At 40.5% G+C, this 22,846-nt stretch overlaps 1 protein-coding gene across 2 annotated transcripts in view; it reads left to right on the forward strand.

The window, feature by feature from the left end:
- Positions 1 to 22,846, forward strand: part of diaph2 (diaphanous-related formin 2) — a 345,406-nt gene that overhangs the window by 230,328 nt on the left and 92,232 nt on the right. For both annotated transcript variants that reach the window (XM_076102904.1, XM_076102905.1), the window contains one exon: positions 20,746 to 20,870. In XM_076102904.1, coding sequence (XP_075959019.1) covers positions 20,746 to 20,870 — 125 coding nt within the window. The remainder of the gene's footprint in view (positions 1 to 20,745; positions 20,871 to 22,846) is intronic.

The following is a 22,846-nucleotide window of genomic DNA, read 5'->3' on the forward strand; positions in this document are numbered from 1 at the left end:
GAACCAGACCCAGCAAATCCCAGGAGTAGCTAGCCAGTGTGCGTTTGCAGTAGAGGGAATGCAACCTAGTGCACCCAGGGGCACATGGGGGCGCTGAATTGTTTACTTGTAAAGTCATTACCAATGACTGGTCCTGTTTCCTTTAAAATACACATTACCATATGATCATTAAGATATCCAAGGTTTATTTGTATGCTCAGTTGAAAAATGTCTCAGAGACCACATGCTTCTCATGGGAAGACCTGTGTTTCCGCTGAGCAGAAGATCCAAGCAACATTATGTGTTTCCATGTTGTGCAAAGACTCCAGTTGACTAAAATGATCAAGCAGATCTTATCTATAAATTGCACTTCCCTCCTTCCTCATCTATAATATATTCCTTTATTACTAGTAATAACGTCATAATAAAGTCATGTCTATTTTTCCCCTCAGAAATGTTAATGATGTGTTGATAGAGAAGACATTCTACATTTCAATCAGGCATATTTTGCACCTGTATATTTATTCATTTATTTTTGACATGAGCAGTGTTTATTTAGAGTTTAGAATACATTTTGAATATTCCTGTACGACAGCACCACCTCGTAATACCAGAGTGCTGTTTTCCTCAGTGGTTCAGAACTCCTGTGACATTATCACAACGCTTGACATCTGCAATCACTGAGGACATTATCACCAAGCTTGATTCACAGTATGCTGTGTGCATTGATACAAGCTTGTAACATGAGGTGTGGCAGAGCCAATGCTTTTAGCCTTCATAACAATTGATGCAACTGCTGTATTCTTGAACTGCAGCAGTCACTGATAGGATATCTGACTAAACATTAGGGAACTTTAAAGTTGTTTTCATGGAGAAACCCGTGATAGCATGTCTGTCAGGCGATTCTGATAAGCGAGATAATGATGGGAGTTGTTGTACAAATGAGCAGGAAATTGAGTTTTCTCTGAGGTGATCCCTGCACCCTCCAGATAAGGCCCTGTTCAGGCATTACAATAACAAGTGCAGGGATTTGTAATATTGACTGACTGAAAGAGCATAATCTACAGTACAATATGTCCACCCTGTTCAGGATTTATGTCGTGTGCTTATGTGATGGCTCAGTGGTGACATCTATATTAAGAAGGCTAAGCTTGCCAAATATGTTTCATACTATTATTAAATAGTAAGTTTAGCATCAACATGAAGTGCCAAATTCTACTCCACATACCACTTGTATTCACTTTTCTATGTTTTTTTTTCAAATCAGAAAAGCAGTTTAAAGCACTTACCTATCATGCCAATCCTAGTTCTGTTCATCACCTTTGTTCTATGCTCACAAATCACACCATGCCATGAAGAAAAATACACATCATACCAGACATACCCAGAAAGGCAACAGATCATTTACCGACTAGGTGGTCATTGCAATAAAGTGCCTCTGTTTTCTCTCCATTCCTTCCCACTCGCTCTGCCTCTATTGACCACCCGTTGAGAGAACGTGTCTGTGGCTCAAATGATGTCATAAGGACCTGAGCAGCTTTCGCCAAACCCCTGCACATCAGTGGGGGTGGGAATTGATTTTGGATACTAAATTGGGTCATTTTTATCTAGGGCTGTCATCAATATATATAATTTAAAAGCATGGCCTGAAGCAAGCATTGCAGGGCTGCTCATTGGAGTTTTACTAGGCCCAGGGGAGTGAGCCTCCCCTGGGCCCTTTTCAGTTAATGCATGCCACTATGTGTGAAGATTCCACCATCACTTGTGACCAGGAACATAGGCATTCACTGCCTTTTTTGCGACATTCATATGGCACTCTCAGGTTGTTTCAGGGTCTACCAAGACCATGATTATCTGTATCTATCATGGAATATCTTCCTGGTATTTGTCCTCAACGTGCAACACCCCATTCCAAGAAATGACGCTCAGGTGAATTGAACTAATCAAAGCTATGCTGTTGTAAAGTGATGTATGTTCTGAAGGATTTGTAAATGTCGCTGAGGGAAATATTCACAGTAACAAAAACATTTGTTTTTCCATCTCATCCTGTGCGTTACAATATAGGATAAAAAGAGGTACCATTGTTACATATGCGTCAGCCAAACTCACCACATCAGAAACCGCGTCCTTTGTGTAGACCATACAATATTGTGTTTGTTTGTCTTTATGATGTAAATCATGCAGATCTCCTCCAATTTAGTCCTCGGGCAATAGGGAATGAGTTTCATTTAGCAGCCAGCCATTTATTTCCAAAACAGGCCCCGACTATGACCTTTCTCTTACATGTTGATGATTTGCATTCTCCACCTTCTTTTTTTTTTTTTCCCAGCTCTGTGATATGGAGTCACACTGTGTGATCCATATTCAAATATTATTTAAATCAGTTGCACCGCATTTGCATGTGAAATTGACAATTTGAAGCCAGGTCGCCTGCATACTGATCAGAGGGACAACCTTCATTTCAGTGAGGGTTGATATTGCAAATAAATGTGACAGGGTATTAATAATTGTCATGAAAGGAGTGTTCTATATTGCACACTGCCATAAAAGAGTGTTTTTCCTCTCATGTAATGAATCTGATATCATGCTCAACCCTTTCAGCCCAGGAAATGATTATACTCTCTTCAAATAGAGAGACTCAGCCATGGTGTCACCTTTTAGGACAAAATTACCAACGAGACGGCGGCTTGTTCACACACACAAAAAAACCTTTTTATAGTTGCGACCAGAAAAAGAAAAAGAAACAAACAAATAATGCGATTTCACAGAAGGTTATATCACCCACCCGTTGTGCTCTGCAAGACAAATGATGTCATATGGCAGCACTATTTGGAATGTAGAGTGATTAAATGTATTAATTGTCGATACAGAATGATGTGACTTTGAGTGAAGTTGGTGCTTCAGTAAAACTGCAGTAAAACCTGGAAAACATTACAACATCGACAACTACAGCTGTATCCTCTGTCTCTTTGAGTATCACGTGGCACATTTAAAATAACTAAAACAATGTAAACAGAGTTAACCAACACATTTGTATATAGTTTTATTTAAAATTGAGGAATGAAAGTCTTCATTCTGATGTTTCATTTCACTTGTTCATGTCGGAACATATTAAACAATAAGGTTGTTCTTTATATACTCTTTAAATAAAGGTTGGCTGATACCTTTTAGTACTTAAAATGACTAGTTGCACTTTTGCTAGTACTGTTTATTTAAGTTTTCCATGTGCTTTTCTTAATTTCAACCTCAATTTGAAGCAAAGTTGTAGGGTGAATTTAAATTTGATTTGACCATCTAAAAGCCATCCCAACACACTACTGTTCATTTGGATTTCAATGTATTTATACATTTCAAAGTTGACCATACAGGAGTTACGTTTTACTACTGTGACCGTGATTAAAATGTTTTTAAAAATGCTAGCCAGTTTCATCAGCAACCACAATTCAGGTGCGTTTGTGTCCCTAGTTTTCCTCTTCTTTGCCTTGACGTGGCAGACCAGCTGAGACCTGCTCTTTACAGAAAGGTCTGTTCTTATTCCACCGACTGAAGCGAAGGTAAGGAGGGACAGAATCGATTGTTGCGGGCCAAATTGAACCTGTGTCGAGCTGCAGGCAGCCACAAGATAAAGCCTCTGACGCTGTCTGCTGTGTTTATCATCAGGTGGCCTTTTCTTTGTGTGCTATGCTGCGATTTTGATGTGTTAAGTCATAATATGGGAGCCACCATTCTTTGGAGGGGCTGCCAATAACATTGCAGACAGAAGGGATTATGTTTCATGTCCCATTATTTTTTCCAGCCTCCCCTGTATATATATATTTTTTCACCTGGAGAGGCATCTGCCTCGATTTTGTGGCTTTCTATCCCGCTTTGCCTTCGTCCCTTTTTTTAAAATTCATATTCAAGAGGCAAAGTTTTCAATGTGTTTCTCTAAATTTGTGTGCATTTGATTTTATTGTGGGCTTCTACTTGTCGCTATCCTGACCATGACTCGCTTGCAGTTGTGAAGCCTGGGTCAAGAGAAGATATATGCTTTCCATTTATATGGGAATGATGTGGCCACAGCAGAGCTTAGTTTAACAAACAGAATCATCCGTTCTCTCATTGAACCATGAGCGCCCAGCAGTACAATGAAACGCCTGCTTTTTTTTTTTTTCTCACAAAAGTAACTTGTGCACGTCAGAGAGATACACGTGATTAGAGTTTACTCCCACCATATTGCTAATCAACTCATACCTGTCACTATAACAGCAATTCCACTAGCCAGATGCTAGCTGGATTCAAAGTATTGATTCAGTTTTTATGACACCAGTGCGTGCTGAGCATGCCGCTGTCAATCTACGTTTTGACCAGTTCACTCTGATAAAAAAAGACTTGTTCCGCATATTTAATGACTGTCAGTTAGATACACAATCTTATTACATGGAGTAGACACGCCTTAGTCATCTGATTGTATCGAAGACACAGCAGCAACATTGTTTTACTGCTACTGAGTGTCCTCAGCCAAGCCTTCTCCCTCCACCAACAGAGATAGTTTGCCACTGTGAGTATAACGCCTTGGCAGAGGATTGCGCATACTGTGTTTTTGATCTGCCTTGAACTTGAATATGCCCCAACAGCAGCAGTCTCTCCTGGCTTGTGTGAACTTTGCTTGTGGTTTACTCTTAAGAATTGCTGTTCCAAGATTCGCTGTCCGACCAATAACTCTTGTTGTGAGCCACTACATACTCAGTGTAGTGTGCTATCTCTGTTTCACTGGTCGTTATCTGAGATGACCAGCTAAATACTGCCCACCTGTTCCCAGAGAAGGTGGGCAATAGCCTCGCAGCTAATCAGGCGGGCCATTAGCAGGGAATGACTATGCCTCCAGTAATTTTATGGCCACATTAAAAGCTTTCCTCTTCGGGTAAAATTATGATAATCCCCTCTTTCCACCCTTGGGCTATGTTTCCAAGCTGACTTAATCAAGTGCAGAAAATAATCATATCGGTGCTTCTCAAGCATGCAGCATAGATCTCAAGAATGTGTTTGGATGCTAGCTATCCAATGGCCCATTGTACTGACGTACACCCCCACCCCTTGGTTGAACAGAAAATGCGTACCCAAAGCCAGACCCCCATCTGTTCTTTCAGAAATGCTTAGAGGAGAGGGTTCACTTCTGGGAGTCACTATTTGGGAGTCAAGTCGTATCTGGGGAAAGTCTGAATTTGACTGTGTGGATATGAAGCCGGGTGGACATGAACCATATGCCCCTGGTCAGGCCCCTGGTTGTCTGCCAGGTTTTATGGCTTCCTCTTGCCCCACTTTACCTTCACATGCTGACCATCTGCTGTCACCAATGGTGGAAAAAAAAGAGAGCCCTTAAGGCGTAATAACAGTCAACAGTGTAATTGTTTTGTCCATATTTTTCAATATGAAAAGCCCAAACCATTCAATGATAATGTGGCTTTTACTTCACTTCGGGTCATTATCCTCCTGATCTGGATTCATAAAGACACATGCATTTTGGTCAATCATCAAGAAAAACCTGTCCATTATGTTGTTACAGTTGTTGCAATCGCCCTATCTTGCTCTACTCAGATGACGCAGGCCTCTGTACTTTGTAATGGTAAATGCTTATTCTACAAATGTCATGGCAACACCATGTTCTTTTTTGAGCAATGTCCTACTCGGGATGTATGTTAAGGTGTGTTTTGAGCTACTTCAACACACTCTTTTGTGTGTGTTGAAGGTGCTGTGCTTGTTTTGTCCTGAACAGAGACTCTTAAATCGAAATCATTGGCCTGCATGGACCAAATGGGTTGTTGCCAAAATAAGCGTTTACAGTATGGAAAATAAGTAAGCCTACCGTACCACTCTTTTCGTGTGAAGTGATGAAGAGTTGTACACGGACATAGGCCTACGTTGAACCTAACCAGGAGCCCTTTTGACCACATAGCAGAGAGCCTTAAGTTTTGTTTCAGTTCTAACCATATCTACTATCCACAGTATAATTCATATACTATTAAAAAACATTGTCTTAATGCAGTATCAAACCAGGAAAGGCCACCTTTAATTAGCCTCCAAAAGAACGGCGTCTCCAGTGACTCAAATCCCTCCAAGGATATGTTTCGCAAACATGTTACTGGTACATTAAAGGTTACATTTTCATTTTCTTGGTGACCTATATTCATGGGGTAATATTGTACATTCAGGGCAATGACAGCTTCCAGCAAAGCCTAAAGCTGTTGGTTATTACAATAGGCTGATTGGCTGCGAGCTACAAACCCCCCTAAGCAATGGATAAATGGGAGCACACATTGAAGCTGCCTTGGGCTACAAGATAACAGCACAAACACCCTGAGTACTGTGTCTTTTGCAGTACTAGTTCACAATTTGTTTTTGTCAGCCCTATGGCACTTAGCACCTGAAACAGTCGACTCTTAACTGGCAACGGCCTTCTCTCGGTTCACAGTGCGCTGAGTTTGCTGACATTTTGTCTTTTTTACCTGTTTTTTTTGTTTTTATCAAACAACTGAGATTGTAAAAACAAAAACAAAACATTGAAAACCTTTCAAGACATAGTGGTTTGTGTGAGCGGGGGCACACACATTTGGCACCATCCACTTAGATATACTTTTACTGCAAGGATAATGTTGTCGTTAAAGCAACTTTTTTAAACTTTTGAGTAAGCTGATGGCCTTGGGTGAGAGCAGAAAAAGGATGATTGGATGCAGAAAGCTTAACCCTATTATGGCTGTTGAGCATCTTTGTTGTGGAATATTTCTATGACTAGTCGGGAGAAGAGTATAAAGGTTTTTTAGTCAATATCAAATGAACAGATTCTTGATGAATGATCAAAGTGTGTAAAGTCAATTTATTGCGTTGCAAGCAAGGAGAGTAGTTTCACAGATACGTATTGCAGTAACCTGTGAGAGTGCCCCCAAGAATCATCTCCGTACATTCTTATTTATACCTTTACAAACAAAGGACACAGTGAGAAGAAGGGGGGGACATGTGGGGGACAAGTCATACGTGTGCATCAGTGTCTGGTACATGTCCTCTTCATTACAGGAAGGCGCCTCATTCTCTGTCGCTGCCCTATATGGCTTGCATGTTTCTCGTCTTATGCTATTGCCCTATATGGAATGTTTTATGTCACAGCGGGCACTTTCCTCTTACAGAGTCTATGCAGAGAACATGTTAAAACATATTTTACCGTTACATCTTTCATAGAGGGTTTGTTACTGAGGATTGTATATTCCCCTAAACGTACTGTTATCCACAGAATGTATCTGAATAACCCACCTGGTCCAGGCAAACACTGTTTCGATGTTTAGATGTTTGTTCCTTGTTAGTTCAGTGGCTGTGGCGATTGAGATAGAATATAACATAACTTTTGTTTTGACTCAAAGCAAATATCATAAAGATTGGATTGTATTTACTTTATCTACTTTTCTTAAGTTTTGCTGTAGTGCAAATCGTAGGCTTATTTGTTGCAGTACATGGTCACTGTGTTGTTAATCTTTATAAACGTTATTCTACATTCAAGTCAGAATCTGAAAGCAGCGAGAGAGAGAGATTTTGGTATCGTAAGCATTCTGGTTTCCGTTTGTAATCCAAGTAGTATTGACCAATCAGATTCCAGCAGGTTTTGTGTGAATGCAGGTAAACAGTCTGTGTGGAGAACAAAAGAGGCGGAATGCACTGGCCCAAATGCAATCTCTGAACCTATCGTCTGACGATGATTGAGCTTTTTATCGGTTTGAAATGATCTTGTAAACTGGATACTAATGAAACAATCCAGTCGTACAGATGTCTCTCAACTCCAACTCCACGGTCGCAGTTGCTAACCAGATGAGCAGCGCACGGAAAAGGAAGTCTTGGCCCGGATATCTGCTGGCTACATCGGAACCTGAGCATTATAACCCCTTGCCCTCGAGTCTTATCTGTCGTCAGAAAGCCGATGGGTTCCAAGATTGCTGTGTTGTTTAAATGTAGTTATGGGTAAGATAGAAACAATTTCCACGTGTGCTTTGTCAGTAGCCTATATATGTACACTATTCTCCTTTACAAGCGTTTACTATACTGTAGGCCTCTTACTGCTGGTATAAATAACCTTTGTTCTCTAATGATGAATAATTGAGGAATGCAAGAGCACTCATTGGTAAGTAGTTTTGAATGGAATTGTATTTTCTGTCCGTGAACTTAAATTGGATTGATCTAAAAACATGTTGGTGAGTTAGAGAACTCTTAAAGCTTATTGATACTCTGGCACTTCAAAGTAAAAAAAATCCAATTTCGCATGTCAGCATTTGTCATAACTAGTTAATTCTGTTCAGAGTGTAGATTGCCATGCGTCCTCTCAAGTTCTTTTAACTTGTCGGTGGTAAATTGACTGCTCTATTCTACTTTAACGATTAATGAACTACCTAACAATTTGCTTAATGAACTACCTACCAATTTGCCTCTCATTAACACAACACTTGCACACCGATAGCAGTGCATCAGTCAGTGGTTCTAGATTTTTCGAAAGCAGTCTGCCATCCAAATACTAACCAGGCCCAACGCAGCTTAGCCTCTGAGATCGGGTCAAGATCTGACTTTCTCATGGAGGTTCTATTGTACGCTTGTGTGAGGTTGTGATGATCCCACCCCTCTCTGTAGAGACACCAAGGCCAACTAGTAGAAGTGGCTAGTGCAGCATCAGTAACATGATCCCTCACTAGCTTCTGGCACCAAGGCAGTCTCGAAGCACTACACATAAATGGTTTTGATATTGTTTTGATACTGAGTTGTTTCCCTGCAGTGGATGAAAAGTGTTTTTCCCCAGAGCCACCTGGACACGCACAAGAACACTAAAAACAAACAAAGGTGTGCATTTTCTGTAAAATATGTTTTTTATATTAATATTTGTGTGCTTGTGTGTGTGTGTGTGTGTCCGAGTGCACAGCTTTCACCGCTGAAGTGCCTTTCATTGTGCTTTTTTTATACATTGATTAATGCGAGAGCCTGATCGTCTCATACTGTTCTGGGCAAAAGATAACCAACTGTTTCCACCCATCTATGTTTCTGCGAGTCTTGGTCATGCTACATACATCACAGTCCTGGATTGCTCCCTACGCTATATTCAGCTACTCTGTATGGGTGGTGGGGGGGGGGGGGGGGGGGGAGTAAAAACAAGAAAACCAGCTAGTTAATTCATCTCTCAGCTCGAAAGTCTCATTACACTACTGATGAGTTTAAGGATTGCCTGAGGTGGAGAGGGGCTGTGTTTATGGCTCCGCAATCGTGCGTGCCAAGTCTCCTCGTCTCATGTGGATGGAAGACAAAAGACATGCCGACACTCCGGGCAAATTAATACCGAACACGTCCCTGCTTAAATACTTCATGAGTGTACACTTATTTAAACATATGTTTCTTATGAGATGTTATGTCCTTTTGAAGTCTCTATATGGTGGCTGCTAAATGAAGACAGATATGGTTGGTGGGAGAATTGATCTGACCTTTCTCGCCGTGTAAGGGATATGAATCTCTCCGCATCTACTTTATCAGTGGGACACAGGGAACCCTAGTGTAGGCGCTTACATGTAGGTCACAGCACAGCTACAAGCAGAAATGTAACGGGTAACATATGCCTTTCATTTTTAGAAACAATTCGAAAGAGATTTGTTTTTTGCACATTTCTTGTCCATGGATTAGACACCAGTCAGACAGCAATGCGTGTTACATTGAAGTCTCATCACAAGGTCACAGTTTGATTTGTGTTGATTGGTGAGATGGCTGCTGCATCATGTCTGTATAGTAACTGTAAATATTTTTGACTGGATTCTTCTTAAGTGAGTTAAGACAAAACGTTCTAAGAAATTAGTCAAAAGTGGATGTTTGACAATGAAAACATCACTTTTCAACCAGCTTGTCTGGTTGCAAGTGTTGCAAATGCACACATCCACTGTCAAGAGATGCCCATGAAAGCACCTTATGGGCATCATCACCACCACCATTCAGTGTGGTATAAATGTGTAAACGCTGGCACAGACTCCTAGTGAATCAGAGGTAACGATTGAGTGCTATAGGTTGCTGGTATTTGAAAGAGAAAATATTCAGTTGCAAAACAAAGTTCTGGTTATTGTGGGGTGAGTGAGTTCATGATCCAAATCCCCTGGCTGTTTGCTTCCTTGCATGGACATGCATGAGTTGCTAAGGTTAGGATGATGACTCCAACATACCTTTGCTGCATTTATATTGAGGACTGCTTCTTTAACTAAATAATTCATCATGTATTCCTGCTGCCGCTGCCAAATACCTTGTACCCAGGTCCACATCTTCCAGTCAGTGAGACTATTTAGTGCATTCAGTTACCTCCCTGTCCCCTGTCATTCTGTTGTTAGGGAAACACCATAGCCAGTCATCTGCACGAGAAGATAAAACCAATATGCTGAGAGGATGTGACCTACCATCTGACAGATGCCTCTTCAGTATGACTGCTCAGCTTAAAGCCAATCAAGAAGAGCCTGGTTGTCTTTTCTCCTCCAGTGAATATATAATTTCCTTCTAAATCTCATCAATAATCAGGGATGGGGACGGCAGCGATTGGCATGATTGCCAGAGTTCACAGCGCAATGCTTGGAAAAATGTCGAGGAAGGCTGTCTGCATGGATGGATGGTGTAAATCAAAAAAACAGTGTTTCAGGGCCGACATGCCTCATTGTTGAACTATTGGAATGCTGGGTAGTGTGGTCGCTTGGGACACATGACGTGATATGCTATGCAGGGATTCTAATGTTCCTTTAGATGTAAGCGTGCCTAAACATTTATTAAAACAAAAAAGGAAATGTTTCTGCCAGCTCTTTGAAGTATGTTGGTGTTCAAAATATTGGCAGTGCAATGATTTTGCTTATATTACTGGAGCCTCATTGTCTGTATATATCGTAAAAGATTTTGTGAAACATGCTTATTCACTTTTTAGATAGATGAGAAGATTGATACCTCTCATATGTGTCAATTCAGTATGAAGCTGGAGGCAGGAGACAGTTAGATGAAACCTTGAAATGGGAGGAATAATATTTTAGGGGAGATTAAATATGCAACTTTTACGGTTTCGATGTTGTTTTTTTCTTGATTCTTTTGGTCAGATATGAGGTATATAACCACTTGTATCCAACTAAGATCTTAACGTGTGTAAACACATTAAGATGTGTGATTCGCTTTCATTGTGATTTCTCGTTATTGTATACAAATCAATTCAAGTGAGGGAGAGAGAATGAGTAGCTTATGTGTGTGTGTGTGTGTGTGTGTGTGTGTGTCATTGGTTCATCAACAAAGGAGGCAAACGCAGTCCTTGAGTCACCCACCCTCACATCCTTCTCATGAGTCATGAGCCTCCACACATTTGCAGATGATAAAAATCTAATAACCAAAATATGTTCAGTGGTCCACCTGATAATTTGATCACACACAGATTTCACAAAATGAAATAGCTGAAGAGCTTTCGGCAGAACGAATGCGAATATGCATCTGTTTTCTTTTAGGATCTTAGTGTGTAATTAAGAGCATGGTCAGAAGTTTTATTCTATATCAGCGATTTATTTAAGCATTGTCAGAGCTTATTTCCATCATCACAAATAAAGATATTGTCAAATAAACCATACCATTGTAGAATAGTTGAAACAAGCATTTTAAGTTGCTATCTGTCAAGTTCTCAGTAAGCAATCGTATCATGGAACTGTATAGAAAGAGTCAAACTCATCTGTCTCAACCCGACTTTCTTTTATTTTTCATTAATTGCATTTTGTGAGATTTGTGTAAATATGCACATGCAGAGTTTTTCCTCCGTGCGGCAACGATATCTCTCACAGAGGGAGCTCTTGAGCTATAAATGTGAACATGACAGACACACCAAAAGACAGGAGGGGAAAGAGACCGAGTCTGAGGAAAGAAGAGAACAAAGAGTGACTAAGCTACAGGATGAGGGAAAGACAGGGGAATCTAAACAAGATGTTTTGGATGTGAATGTGTAATAAAGCGGAAAACGCAAAAAAGGGAGACGACCTACAATCAAGGCAGCTACTATACCTCACTTACTCCCAGCTCGTTGACCGTGCTGCTGTAAACGAACACCCACCGTTAGTTTTCCCACTAACACAAATTCATAAATAGACCTATAGATGACATCAATAAATAAATGAATACAGTTTCAGCCATTTGGGATTGTAAAGTGAAAACATATGCTTGAGTGGTGGCTTTAGTTTCTGGTTTCCTTCTTATAAAAACTATGGTCAACTTCAGGTCAGTTATGATAGATTGAGAGGGACAAGTTTTCATGAATAAGGTATCACCACAGTATTCCACAGAGAATTATCTCCTTATGGGACCTTTTTCGCTGTTTTTAGTCGCTTTTTGGCCGACAGACTCTGCTGAACTCGGCTCTACTCAGCTATAAAGCTTATTAACCCAGTGTGCGTTACATGCTCAGTACCAAACATCAGATATGTAACTGAACATAGTTTTAGTTAACTTTTAATGTGGCTCTTTTGTCTGCTAGAGGCTTAAAATGTAGGTGTATGATGTGATGTTAGCTTCTACTGCTGTCCTCAAGTGGCAAAACAACATAGGCAATATGAACTGCAGGCTATGGCATAAAATGAATACATCTGTGTATTTTACCAACAAAGAACGTGGCATTATTGTCAATCATGAATTATAATCTGTTAAACAGAAACAAAAGAATAGTGACTCTATTGATATAGCACCTAAGAAAGCATAAAACAAGTTACAAAGTGCGTAACAATCAAAACAAAACTGAACCAAACATATAAAAGATATAAAAAAGGATTAAATAATATTAATTACTGTAAATTGCTACGATAATCATCATCATGTAAGAAAAAGCCAGATGATGAAATAAGAGATAAAAAAAGACGCCACTGAGTTAGTCTGCCCAGCGCTGAGGGGCCCGGACTGTGAGGGGCCCGGACATCTTCAGTGACAATCCGAGATTTTGGAAGCATTAGCACAACCTCGCTGGAAGATCTCAAGCACCGATCAGGCTCATAGGGGGTTAGTAGATCACAGATATAGGCAGGAGGCTGACCATTCAAGGCTTTAACAACAACCAGGTAAATCTGAAAATCAATTCTGACACCGTTTGTTATTGCTCCTGCCAGGCAGACCCAGTCAACACTGCACTTTACACAAACCATATTTCCACCGCTGCCGTCATGGCTGGACACGAGAATCCACCATAGCGTTTTATTTTCCTTTATATTCATATTAACCCTCCCGTTTACAGAATTATGAAAATGGTTGACACATAAATAAAGATGATAGCATGCCAAAGATGTTTGTATCCAAACCTTTCATATCAATATTTAAAATGCAATTTCAAAGTGTGTCAGAATAAATTGGCCGTGTGTGTGTGTGTGTGTGTGTGTGTGTGTGTGTGTGTGTGTGTGTGTGTGTGTGTGTGTGTGTGTGTGTGTGTGTGTGTGTGTGTGTGTGTGTGTGTGTGTGTGTGTGTGTGTGTGTGTGTGTGTGTGTGTGTTTTTGCCGGAGGGCTGCATGATTTTGACCAAAATGATAATCACAACTATGTTGATCAATGCTGAGATCACTATTAATTATCATAATTCATTGATTTAAGGGCCAAAATATTTTTTATTGCACTTTCTCGTTTAAATTGACAGAGCACTGCTATCACTTCCATGTCATGCTACAGTACTGCTAATAATCTGTTTTAATTTATAGCATGTTACTCTTCTACTTTGGACTGCAGCCGCAACATACAGGGCATTTTTTTTACAGGCTGCCGCGTAACGGTAACCACGCAGTCGCGTGACAGCTCCCCAAAAGTGAAGCCAAGACACCTTGATCGCTCCCTGGTGGCTGTTAGTTTAGAGAGCGCTTGATTTGATATGCAGTGGAGCTTTCTATGTGCGGAGCACCTATGTTAAATGCCAATCATGTTGATTTCAAATGTGGGAAGTCAAAATCGTGATCATTATTAATATTCCATTAATTGGGCTGATTGCAGCAGCTGCATATAAATTGATGTTGTTGTACTTAATTATAAATATGAGAAAGCTGGAGTTTAGCTTGTGCTTCTTTTGGTAATTCCTTGCCCCTCTTTTTTTACTGATCTCTGGCCAATCCAGTAAGGTTTTGGGTCTCTTGGTTTTACAAATGTCAAGGGGAGTGTCCCTGGGAGGTGTCAGGTAATGTGTCCTCAGCTGTGTGATAAGGTGCAACTTTGAAGTTGTGAATAAGGTTAGAGGCATGAGTTAACCTCTGTTAGCTATTATGACTGCCACACCCCCGTCTCTGAGCTTCTGTCCTTTCAACTACACAAGTCGTGTCCTCTCCCTGCCCCCAGAACACCATGTTCCTGTGAACGCAGCCTGGTTTGTATTCGACATTACAAGTCTGTTCTTTACCTGCATCGTTACGTTGAAATGAAATTTAGCCGCTGAGCTAAGTCATTAACAAACTAATTGATTAGGGTTTTTACTAGCATGCATGGCTTTCACAAAGATATGTTGCATCTGTTAATTTACCTTGATGGGGGTAGAGCTGAGATTTTACTCAAAATATCCTCCAGCTTACATCCCACCCAGCCGGCACGAAAAATGGTATATAAACAACGCATGAAAACAGACACTTGGCACCTCACTCATCTTCCATCAGTATCCTTCATGCACCAAATGCCTTGCCTTTACATTTTATTTGTTTTTCTTAAATAAAACGGGCTCTGCAGCCACCCAGTACACTCCTGACTTTCAGTTGATTGTGTGACAACATAAAACGTATCATAACAATATCACAGAAACATATACCTTGGGAAAAAGAAATAACCATCTTCAAGTAAGTCCATGACAAGCATTTAGATGGTTGATTGTCGGGAGAGTGGAGGTAAACCATCGTGCCGCTCTGAGTTCCTGATTATTTTTATTGCAGAGGGCAGAGACTCGCATATAGCACCAGCACGTCGCCCTGACTGATTTCCTCAGCACTTCCTGGGGAATTGTCATCACCCCAGGTCAATGTCTAAACTTCCCCATGCATCAAAATATATTGTAATTGACTCCATTTGTAATTCCTCCAGAGATCTGGCACTGGGCTGCAGCTCTGATGGCTGCCGAAAGCAATAAAGTCTCTCAGACATGACCCCCATTGTAAACAAGGCCTCCTTCCAGAGCGGGAGGTACAATAAAGTGTGGTTTTTTGGTGTCTGGCTGTATGTTTTGCTCTTTGGCTGCAGCCCATACCTCCATTCAAATGTTGTAATTTCACCATTATGTAGTTCACATGTCAGGTTTTATCCTTCTTGGCTCATGTGCTCCTACTCCATTCTAGATCTTGCAATCGGTTTTAAGATATTGGATGATATATATATATATATATATATATATGTTATAATGCAGTGTGCTGTGGCTGTAGTCATTTTTTACTGCACTAAATATGCAATAGTTCTGCTAATGTGCTCTAAGTAATGAATTCTGTATTCTGGTATAAAGTAATGTAAATTGACTTTATCAGTTGCTGCAAACATTTTCTAGCAATATAACATTAAATTATATTATATATATACTGTATAATGTAATGCTATATAATATTAGAAAACAATATTAATTACATTTATTGAAAAGTCTGGAGTGTGTGACCCTTGCTGCAGTAGGCAGTTGCAGATTAAACACAACATATTCTAACCTTAGGGTTTTGCTCTAGGGTGGGCCATCAGTCCTGATCAGAAAACAAATCCTTCATTACGATAACAGTTCTGTAACGTGGAGGGTTTAAGGAAAATGCAAATTAAAAGAGGAAATAGAGCAAAAGTAAAAAGGATTTACCCTTTTATGTGGAAGCAATTAGTGCAACATTGATGGGAAATTGTGATCGTGCATCGTGTGGATTTGTGTCACTCGAAAGTGATTCATTGCATTGTCTACCGACAACATTGTTTATTTACTAGTATGATGTGGCAATATAATTATTCTATATGTGTGTAATTATTCATACAGTAAGTAGTGCATTTCATTATTTACAATAGATAAGTAACTTGATTTCTTTTTTTATTTCCACTGTGCTGGAAATCCAAAACAAGCTGTTATCATTAGCTTGCAGCCTAATAATGGAACCATCATTTTTAATACAGTGCCACAAGGTCTCCTGCATCTCTTTTGTTGATGTTGTCCATTCGATTTCCTCATTTGCCACTTTCTCCAGCCTGCTGTTTTTTAACATCACATGATCCGAGGTAATCAGACAGAACAATGTGACTGCTTTGTCACAGCAACGATATCACTTTCACTCCTGCAACTGGAGCTGCTTTGATTCCTGCTGAAAGGGGAACACATAGAGTTGTGTTTATCCTTTTGTCTCTTTCCTCTGATGTACTCTAGTCTGCTTGCCACTTCATCTCCTGTTCACTCTCAGGTGCCACCAACAGCGAAATGAAAAGAGACAAAACATGATTTTGATTGGGGAAAACATGTAACTCTTCATTTTAAAGGGGGTGGGAGTATTTGAAATTACTCTAATTGGTCCAAAAGGCTTTTGAATCGACATACAGCGCATCATTGTCCTGGTATCATGCTGCTGATCAATAGTCAGTTTTGCCCTGATGTGATGAATATGCCCTTTGGCAGACATGTGTATCTGGTCATGTGTAGAGAGTCCCCTCAAGGTTGTCCTCTCTTTACACCCCATTCTGTATATTCAAAGAGGCTGTGAGAGGAGGTTTGATGAAAAGATAACAAGCTAGGGCGAGATTACTTCTTCAAGGCCCTGAAAGGTTTTAACATCTATAATCCCTGGAGCTTGAAAGACCTTTTACCTATAAAGCGCTGATATTATCTTGGCCACACTGCGTCAGCCAAACAGACTTAATTCAGCTGAGGATAAATAGTGTCCACCTCAGGACGAATTGTAATGACTTTGGTGATCATAATCAAAATGTAAATGATTTCAGCGCTTTGGTTTATGACCAAATACTTGCAAAACGTATGACATTCCCGTCATCATCAGCTGTATTTAAAACATTATACCTGCTAAGCATGTTCATATGATGACGTTAGCATGTAGACATACATCGGTACAGCATCAGAGCAGTTAACATGTCTCTGGACTCTGTTTTCCTTACTTCGTCCATTAACTTCTGAAACAGCCTTTGTCTTGATTATGCAAATCATTATTGTATTAATTTCCAGTTTTAAATCGAGGTCCTAATTCAACTTTAGCCGCGCTCCTCCACCAATATTAGCGCCACGATACAACGCTCATGTGGAACACAAGCTTTTTTTTTGGAGTCCACCACCATGTTTACTTCATTGTTATTATCAGATTTGTTCATAGGCTGTCCTAAAAACATGATTAAATATTAAATATGGACATAATATGGGAGCCCTAACTAACTCTTTCTTTCCATCTGTGAAACAGCTGGAGAGAGAAAAAAATAAGTAAAGCCAGGTGAAAAAATAAAAAAAGTTTGCCACGATCATTTTCCTCAACTTTTTCTCCAAAACTGTTTCACAGGTGAAAACAAAAGTGCTACGACCGTTTAAAGATGATGCTGGTAAAACCGTTTTCACCTGGTCATAAACACAGGAGAGAGAGGAGTCAGTCTTAGAAAATATAACACCACGTTTTTTTCCTCACTTGCCTCTCAGGGCTTCTGTCTTTATTTAGACACGTCGTCTGTGTCTGTTTGCCGTTCTCTCGTGCTCACCTGCCTTTCCACACACACTCACACGCTTACACTTATTTGGCTACGGGGATGAATGCATTTATGAACGACCTTCTCCTTTGGTTTTATGTTGCATTTGTCTTTGTTTTCACAAGTGTGTAGATTATTTAAAACTTGATATTTTATTCTACGTTGGCAGCAACACTCAAAATCCATCTTTATTTCCATTGTAACCTTTGGTAGCATTGCAAGAGCAGAGGATGAAAGATTGGTATTATTTGTCTATAAATCAAAATGAAAATTGCCCCCTTCTACAAATGACTGAATATAAAGTTGACATATTCACATTATAGCAGTTGATTTGGTATTGTGAGCTACACCGTTTCTTTCCCTGGCAGTTTATTTTGAAGGAAACAGGACAAAGCTTAATGAATTACGCTGTGTCTGTCTTTTGTTCATGGGAATGAATAATGCATCGATTGCCAGCATTACGGAGCTCGTATCAATAACTGAAAGATATTGACCACAGAGGAGCTTTTGTATGCTGTCTGTTATTCACACAAGTTCACTTCTTGTCCTTCAAATTGCTTTTGTCTTTCTTGTCCTCTTTTGTGTCCCCCATGCATCACTCTTCAGCCTCTGCAGTTATTTATTTTGCTTGACAAGAACGCCAACAAAAGCATACAGGAAGTTACAGTACCTGAGAAGAAATCGTATGGCTGGCTTGGAGACCGATATTGAAAGATACTGGCAGGCTTTGCAGCGGTCATTAGTAGAATCTTACATGTTAAGATTGTTTAATATGAAGACCAACACCATTATATACATGCCAGTCGATACATGTATGTGTCAGTTTGTTTCAACTGTAAGTAATTCCCATGTAAGCAAATGTCTGTACTGTAGTCCAATGATGGCTTCACTCTGATCCTGTAATTTGGCTCCCCTGGAACACCATCATAGCTAACTTGAGCCACTGTTTCTTGGCTACCGTGATCAGCGTTAGAGCCAAAATGTTACCAAAATACTATCACTCATGCCGGAAGCAACTATCAAAAGCCACAATGAGTGTAGAAGGCCTTTCCGTGGCTCAACACATTTATATGAATGTAATTGTTTCGTCTCTTGCGTCCATCTGTCCACCTACCATGAAGTCTTTTTTTACCATTACTGAGGCTGGAGAGCATGTGGATCTCAGAGGCCCTATCAGTGGAGAAACAGGCAGATAGTGTGGTTTTCTCACTGTAATCCCCAGGAGTCTGTTCTGTTAGAATTGAGGAGGAGGGACTGTGAGATTCCCTGTCACTGGATCTGTCCAGCCAGTCGGCTGGCTACAAAGTCTAATAAAGACAGTGACCTCACCCCTTACTGTTATTGTATTTTTTTCAGACTGATCACAGCACGCAGTGTGTGCGCATCTGTGAATGTGTCTGTTTGTGTGTGTGTGCTTTCCAGTGGGAATGCTCTTTAGATACCTGTGTATTTGTGTTGAAGGTTGTTTCAGTGTGCCGGGGGTGCGTGTGATCCACAATCGTGTCGTTCAATCTTATTGTCAGAAAAAGAGGAGGGGGCGGGAAGAAGCAAATCCAAGCTATGGAATTGATGTAAAGCAAGACAAGGTTGACCCTTATGTCATTGATGCCATATATCTTGACAGCCTGTCCATTACCCAAGTCTTCACTCCCTCAGCACTTCAATTACAGTCTAGTGGATGGGCTAACCTTGCAGATGAGGGGGTACGTGTAGGTTAAATGACATAAGTTGATGATGAGGGCTGTGCTTATCGGGCCTTATTTTGGTTATCAATCAGTGTCTGAAGTAAATCACAATGCCTAGCTGTGCACTAGGATGGATCATCGGCTGTGAATTGATGATACGAAATTCCGTCTTATGATTATTGGCCAATGTTTTTTTCACTAACATAATGTCACTTACAGTTACGTGGACGCAAATGATTTCAAGTACAAGTCAAAGCAAGAGCCCGCTATCACTTTAAATGGACTACATTATTCATGCAGCAGGGCATGTTTAGGATTTTTTTGCTTTTTTTTTTTTTTACTCCTACCAAGGAAGTTTTACGTGTGATTGTCTTCACCCATCTGTTTGCTTATCTGTTTGTCTAACAACATGTTGAAACTCAAGGCTGGACTGGGATTGAATTTTCTGTGCACATTAACAATCTCAAGAGGAAGGATTCTCATTGGTTTCGCGACCCTGCAGCCCACACTTCAAGTTTCAAATGAATATGGCTTCCAGCTCACGTAGTCTCAAAGAGGACAATAAACCTACTGACAGTACAATGTTGGCTTTGCACATGTGTTTATGAGGCAGTGGTCTGCCCTCTTCACTTTCTTGTTTGTCATGTTTCTATGTTTTGTTTAGTTTTTCAGTTTTGTGCCTCAAAATCCAATGGTTTTAGTTGAATATCAAAAGCAATATAAATTAAAATACGTTGTTGTGTTATACAGTAGTGAAAACAGAAGGTCTTTCAATCAACTCTATTCACTAAATTCCGTCAATGTTGTGGTGAGTTGATACATTGCCTGAGATGAATGAATTTGTAAGGCGGCAATTCAAAAATATTCATCTTGACATAGATCAAAGTGTTAGACTTTCTGACTTCAACATATAACTTTTAATTAAATGTTTGTTTTTTAAAGACCTATATAGAGTATATAGAGTATGTTCAATAAGACTAAACCCTTAACAGCAACCAAAACATGGTACTGCATCCATGTTCCTGTCCCGTCTGATCCCTTAAGACACTGCTTACTGTTTGAAGTCTCCACTTGAAAGGCCCGATCTAAATACTGTGGATTCCACAGCAACTCTGCAAGCGGTGATTACGGACTGATTAATGAGCCGCACGCACACTGTACCCACACGTTTACACATGCCTGCTTTCTAGGCCACACACAAATGGATTATGCAGGAGTCAGTATATCACAACATATAGTCTAACTCAGTCATTGGTTGTTTTATTATGTAAACTTCAACAAAGCTTATAGGTGTTGTTTTTGATCATTTCCCGTGACTGGAAACCTGTCAATGAGCCCAGCGTGCCTTAATTGTGGTTAATTTATTATTTATCTTTTCTTTCATTTTTCCCACAGTGTCGGCTGAGATCTTGAATAGCAGTTTATCCACCATGGAACGTCACATTCAGAGGCTTGAGAACGACATCAAGAACTTCCCCAAAACGGATGACCAACAAGATAAGTTTGTGGAAAAGATGATGATATCCTTTTTTTATGGTGGTTGTTTTAACACCTTGAATAGTTTTATACTTAAATTTGCTCCACAAAAGCATATGTATTCTGGTATACTAAGGCATTGTGTGTACCATTTTTTGTGGACAGCAGTGGCAAACGAGTGTGCTGTTTGTGTTCTGCCTGGCGGTGGTAAGCAGTTTGAGTCACTTGGTGTGATAGGTGGCACCCAAGGGAACGTAGGGAATGGATCTGGCTGCCTTGCTATGAGATGTTGATCGGATCTCCCCCTTCACTCCTCCCTGTGTCCCAGGAGTGAAATCCTGCCCGTGGCTATTTTTACCGCACTCTGCCACCACTGCCTGTCCCCTGGGAGACTCTAATAGGGGCTCTAGCCCCTCACACCAACTTATCGCCTATCCGTGATTTCATCTCCTGACCGGCCACGAGTCTCTCCACACAACCATCCGTGCACTATCTCTCATGGCACCTCTCCTGTTTCCATAACAAAGTGTTTCACTTAAAGCCAAGCGTCTCTGCTCCCAAATTGAATTAGCCATGTCTCTGCACTTTCTTGAATGCCCTTTCTGAAAGGAAAGGTCCTCACTGTATAGGTTTGATCAATGGTGGAAATCAAGTTTGTTGTCAATACCCTAGGGTGCCTTTCATGGGGGGGGGGGGGGGGACAGTAAAGCAATCAGCAGTGTCTTTTTTGCTCGTCTCCAACACTATTAGGAAAAGAAAGAATTACTCGAGTAATTTAACAAGCGAGTAGGTGTATCCATATGCTAGGCGCCCTCACGCAATATGGCATTTAACCTGATTTTTTGCTTCCTTTTATCTGAGATTTATTAAGGCTGAGTTTGCACATTGGGTGGTTTAAGAGTAATAGCCCCCTAACACATTAACAATCTGCTCCCAGTCAAAGAATGGCACTTAAATTTGTGTAATTAAAAAAAACTGAAGCAGAGACCTCCCTGGCGGCGGCTCGGAGGCAGAGCAGGCAGGCAAGAAAGCTAGTCTGCTCCCCGATGTCAGTATTGATTCCCAGGCTCCTCCGAGAACTAGAGGCTTGAGTGAGAGGAAATGGAGAAGTGAAGATATACTGCAGCATGGCTCTTCCTCACTGTCTGGAGTTCCTCCCCAGAGTAGCAGAGAGCAGCCGACTGGCCGTGACCTGAAACACCCCACTTCCTCCCTCTTTCGCCCCATCCCACCTGATCGAGTTTTTGTGCTAGGACGGAGGCTTAATAGGATTTAATGAGACCTATTTTGGTTACTGCCTTATTTAAAGTAGCCACCACTAGGAAAGCACTGACAAGCATATCTATTTCATTCTCCATCTGCGCTGTGTTCCACTTTCGAGTGTTTTTGTAATGATTAGTAGTTTCCCTTCCCTTGGTTTTTCAAGTGGCAGAATTGCTTTTTCGTTGTACATATTTTCAAATCATAATTTTCACTGTTCTAATTTTTGGGGTGCAGACACATCGAGGCACAGGGAGGATTCAAACGATTTAAAAAGTGCATGCTTGTTTGTTCTCTCAGATTTAAAGTTTTATTTTCCATCCAAGTTTTCTTTGTCTTGATGTTCATACTACAATGCATAATAATAGGACACTAGAAGTCTGCAATCACATCTTTCTCAGTGCCTTTGGAGTAGCTGTGCGTCTGTTTGTTACTCCAGGACATTTGTGTTTGTGTATGTAAGTGTGTGTCTCAACTTAACCCACTTTTCTGAAGTCTGTCACCAAGGACAATATTTTCTACTGCCTTAAACCTCCCAAGACATTCAATTTCGGGCTGTTTTCGTGCAAGAGATAGAAAGCCCAGGCTGTGCTTGATTTGCTGAGGTTTTTAGTACCAGTGTTTGCAATGAGCTTAGGTAGCTCTCTAATCTGTGTTGCACAGCAAAGTGTTGGAACAATGACAGTGTGAAATACAGTGCTGTATATTTTTGGTTGACATTTCCTTTGGTACACATAAGATAGCAGAGTCAAGGTAATCG

Source organism: Anarhichas minor, unplaced genomic scaffold (genome assembly GCF_050575085.1).
Source record: "Anarhichas minor isolate MPS153535 unplaced genomic scaffold, ASM5057508v1 ptg000028l, whole genome shotgun sequence".
NCBI classification, from domain to species: Eukaryota; Metazoa; Chordata; class Actinopteri; order Perciformes; family Anarhichadidae; genus Anarhichas; species Anarhichas minor.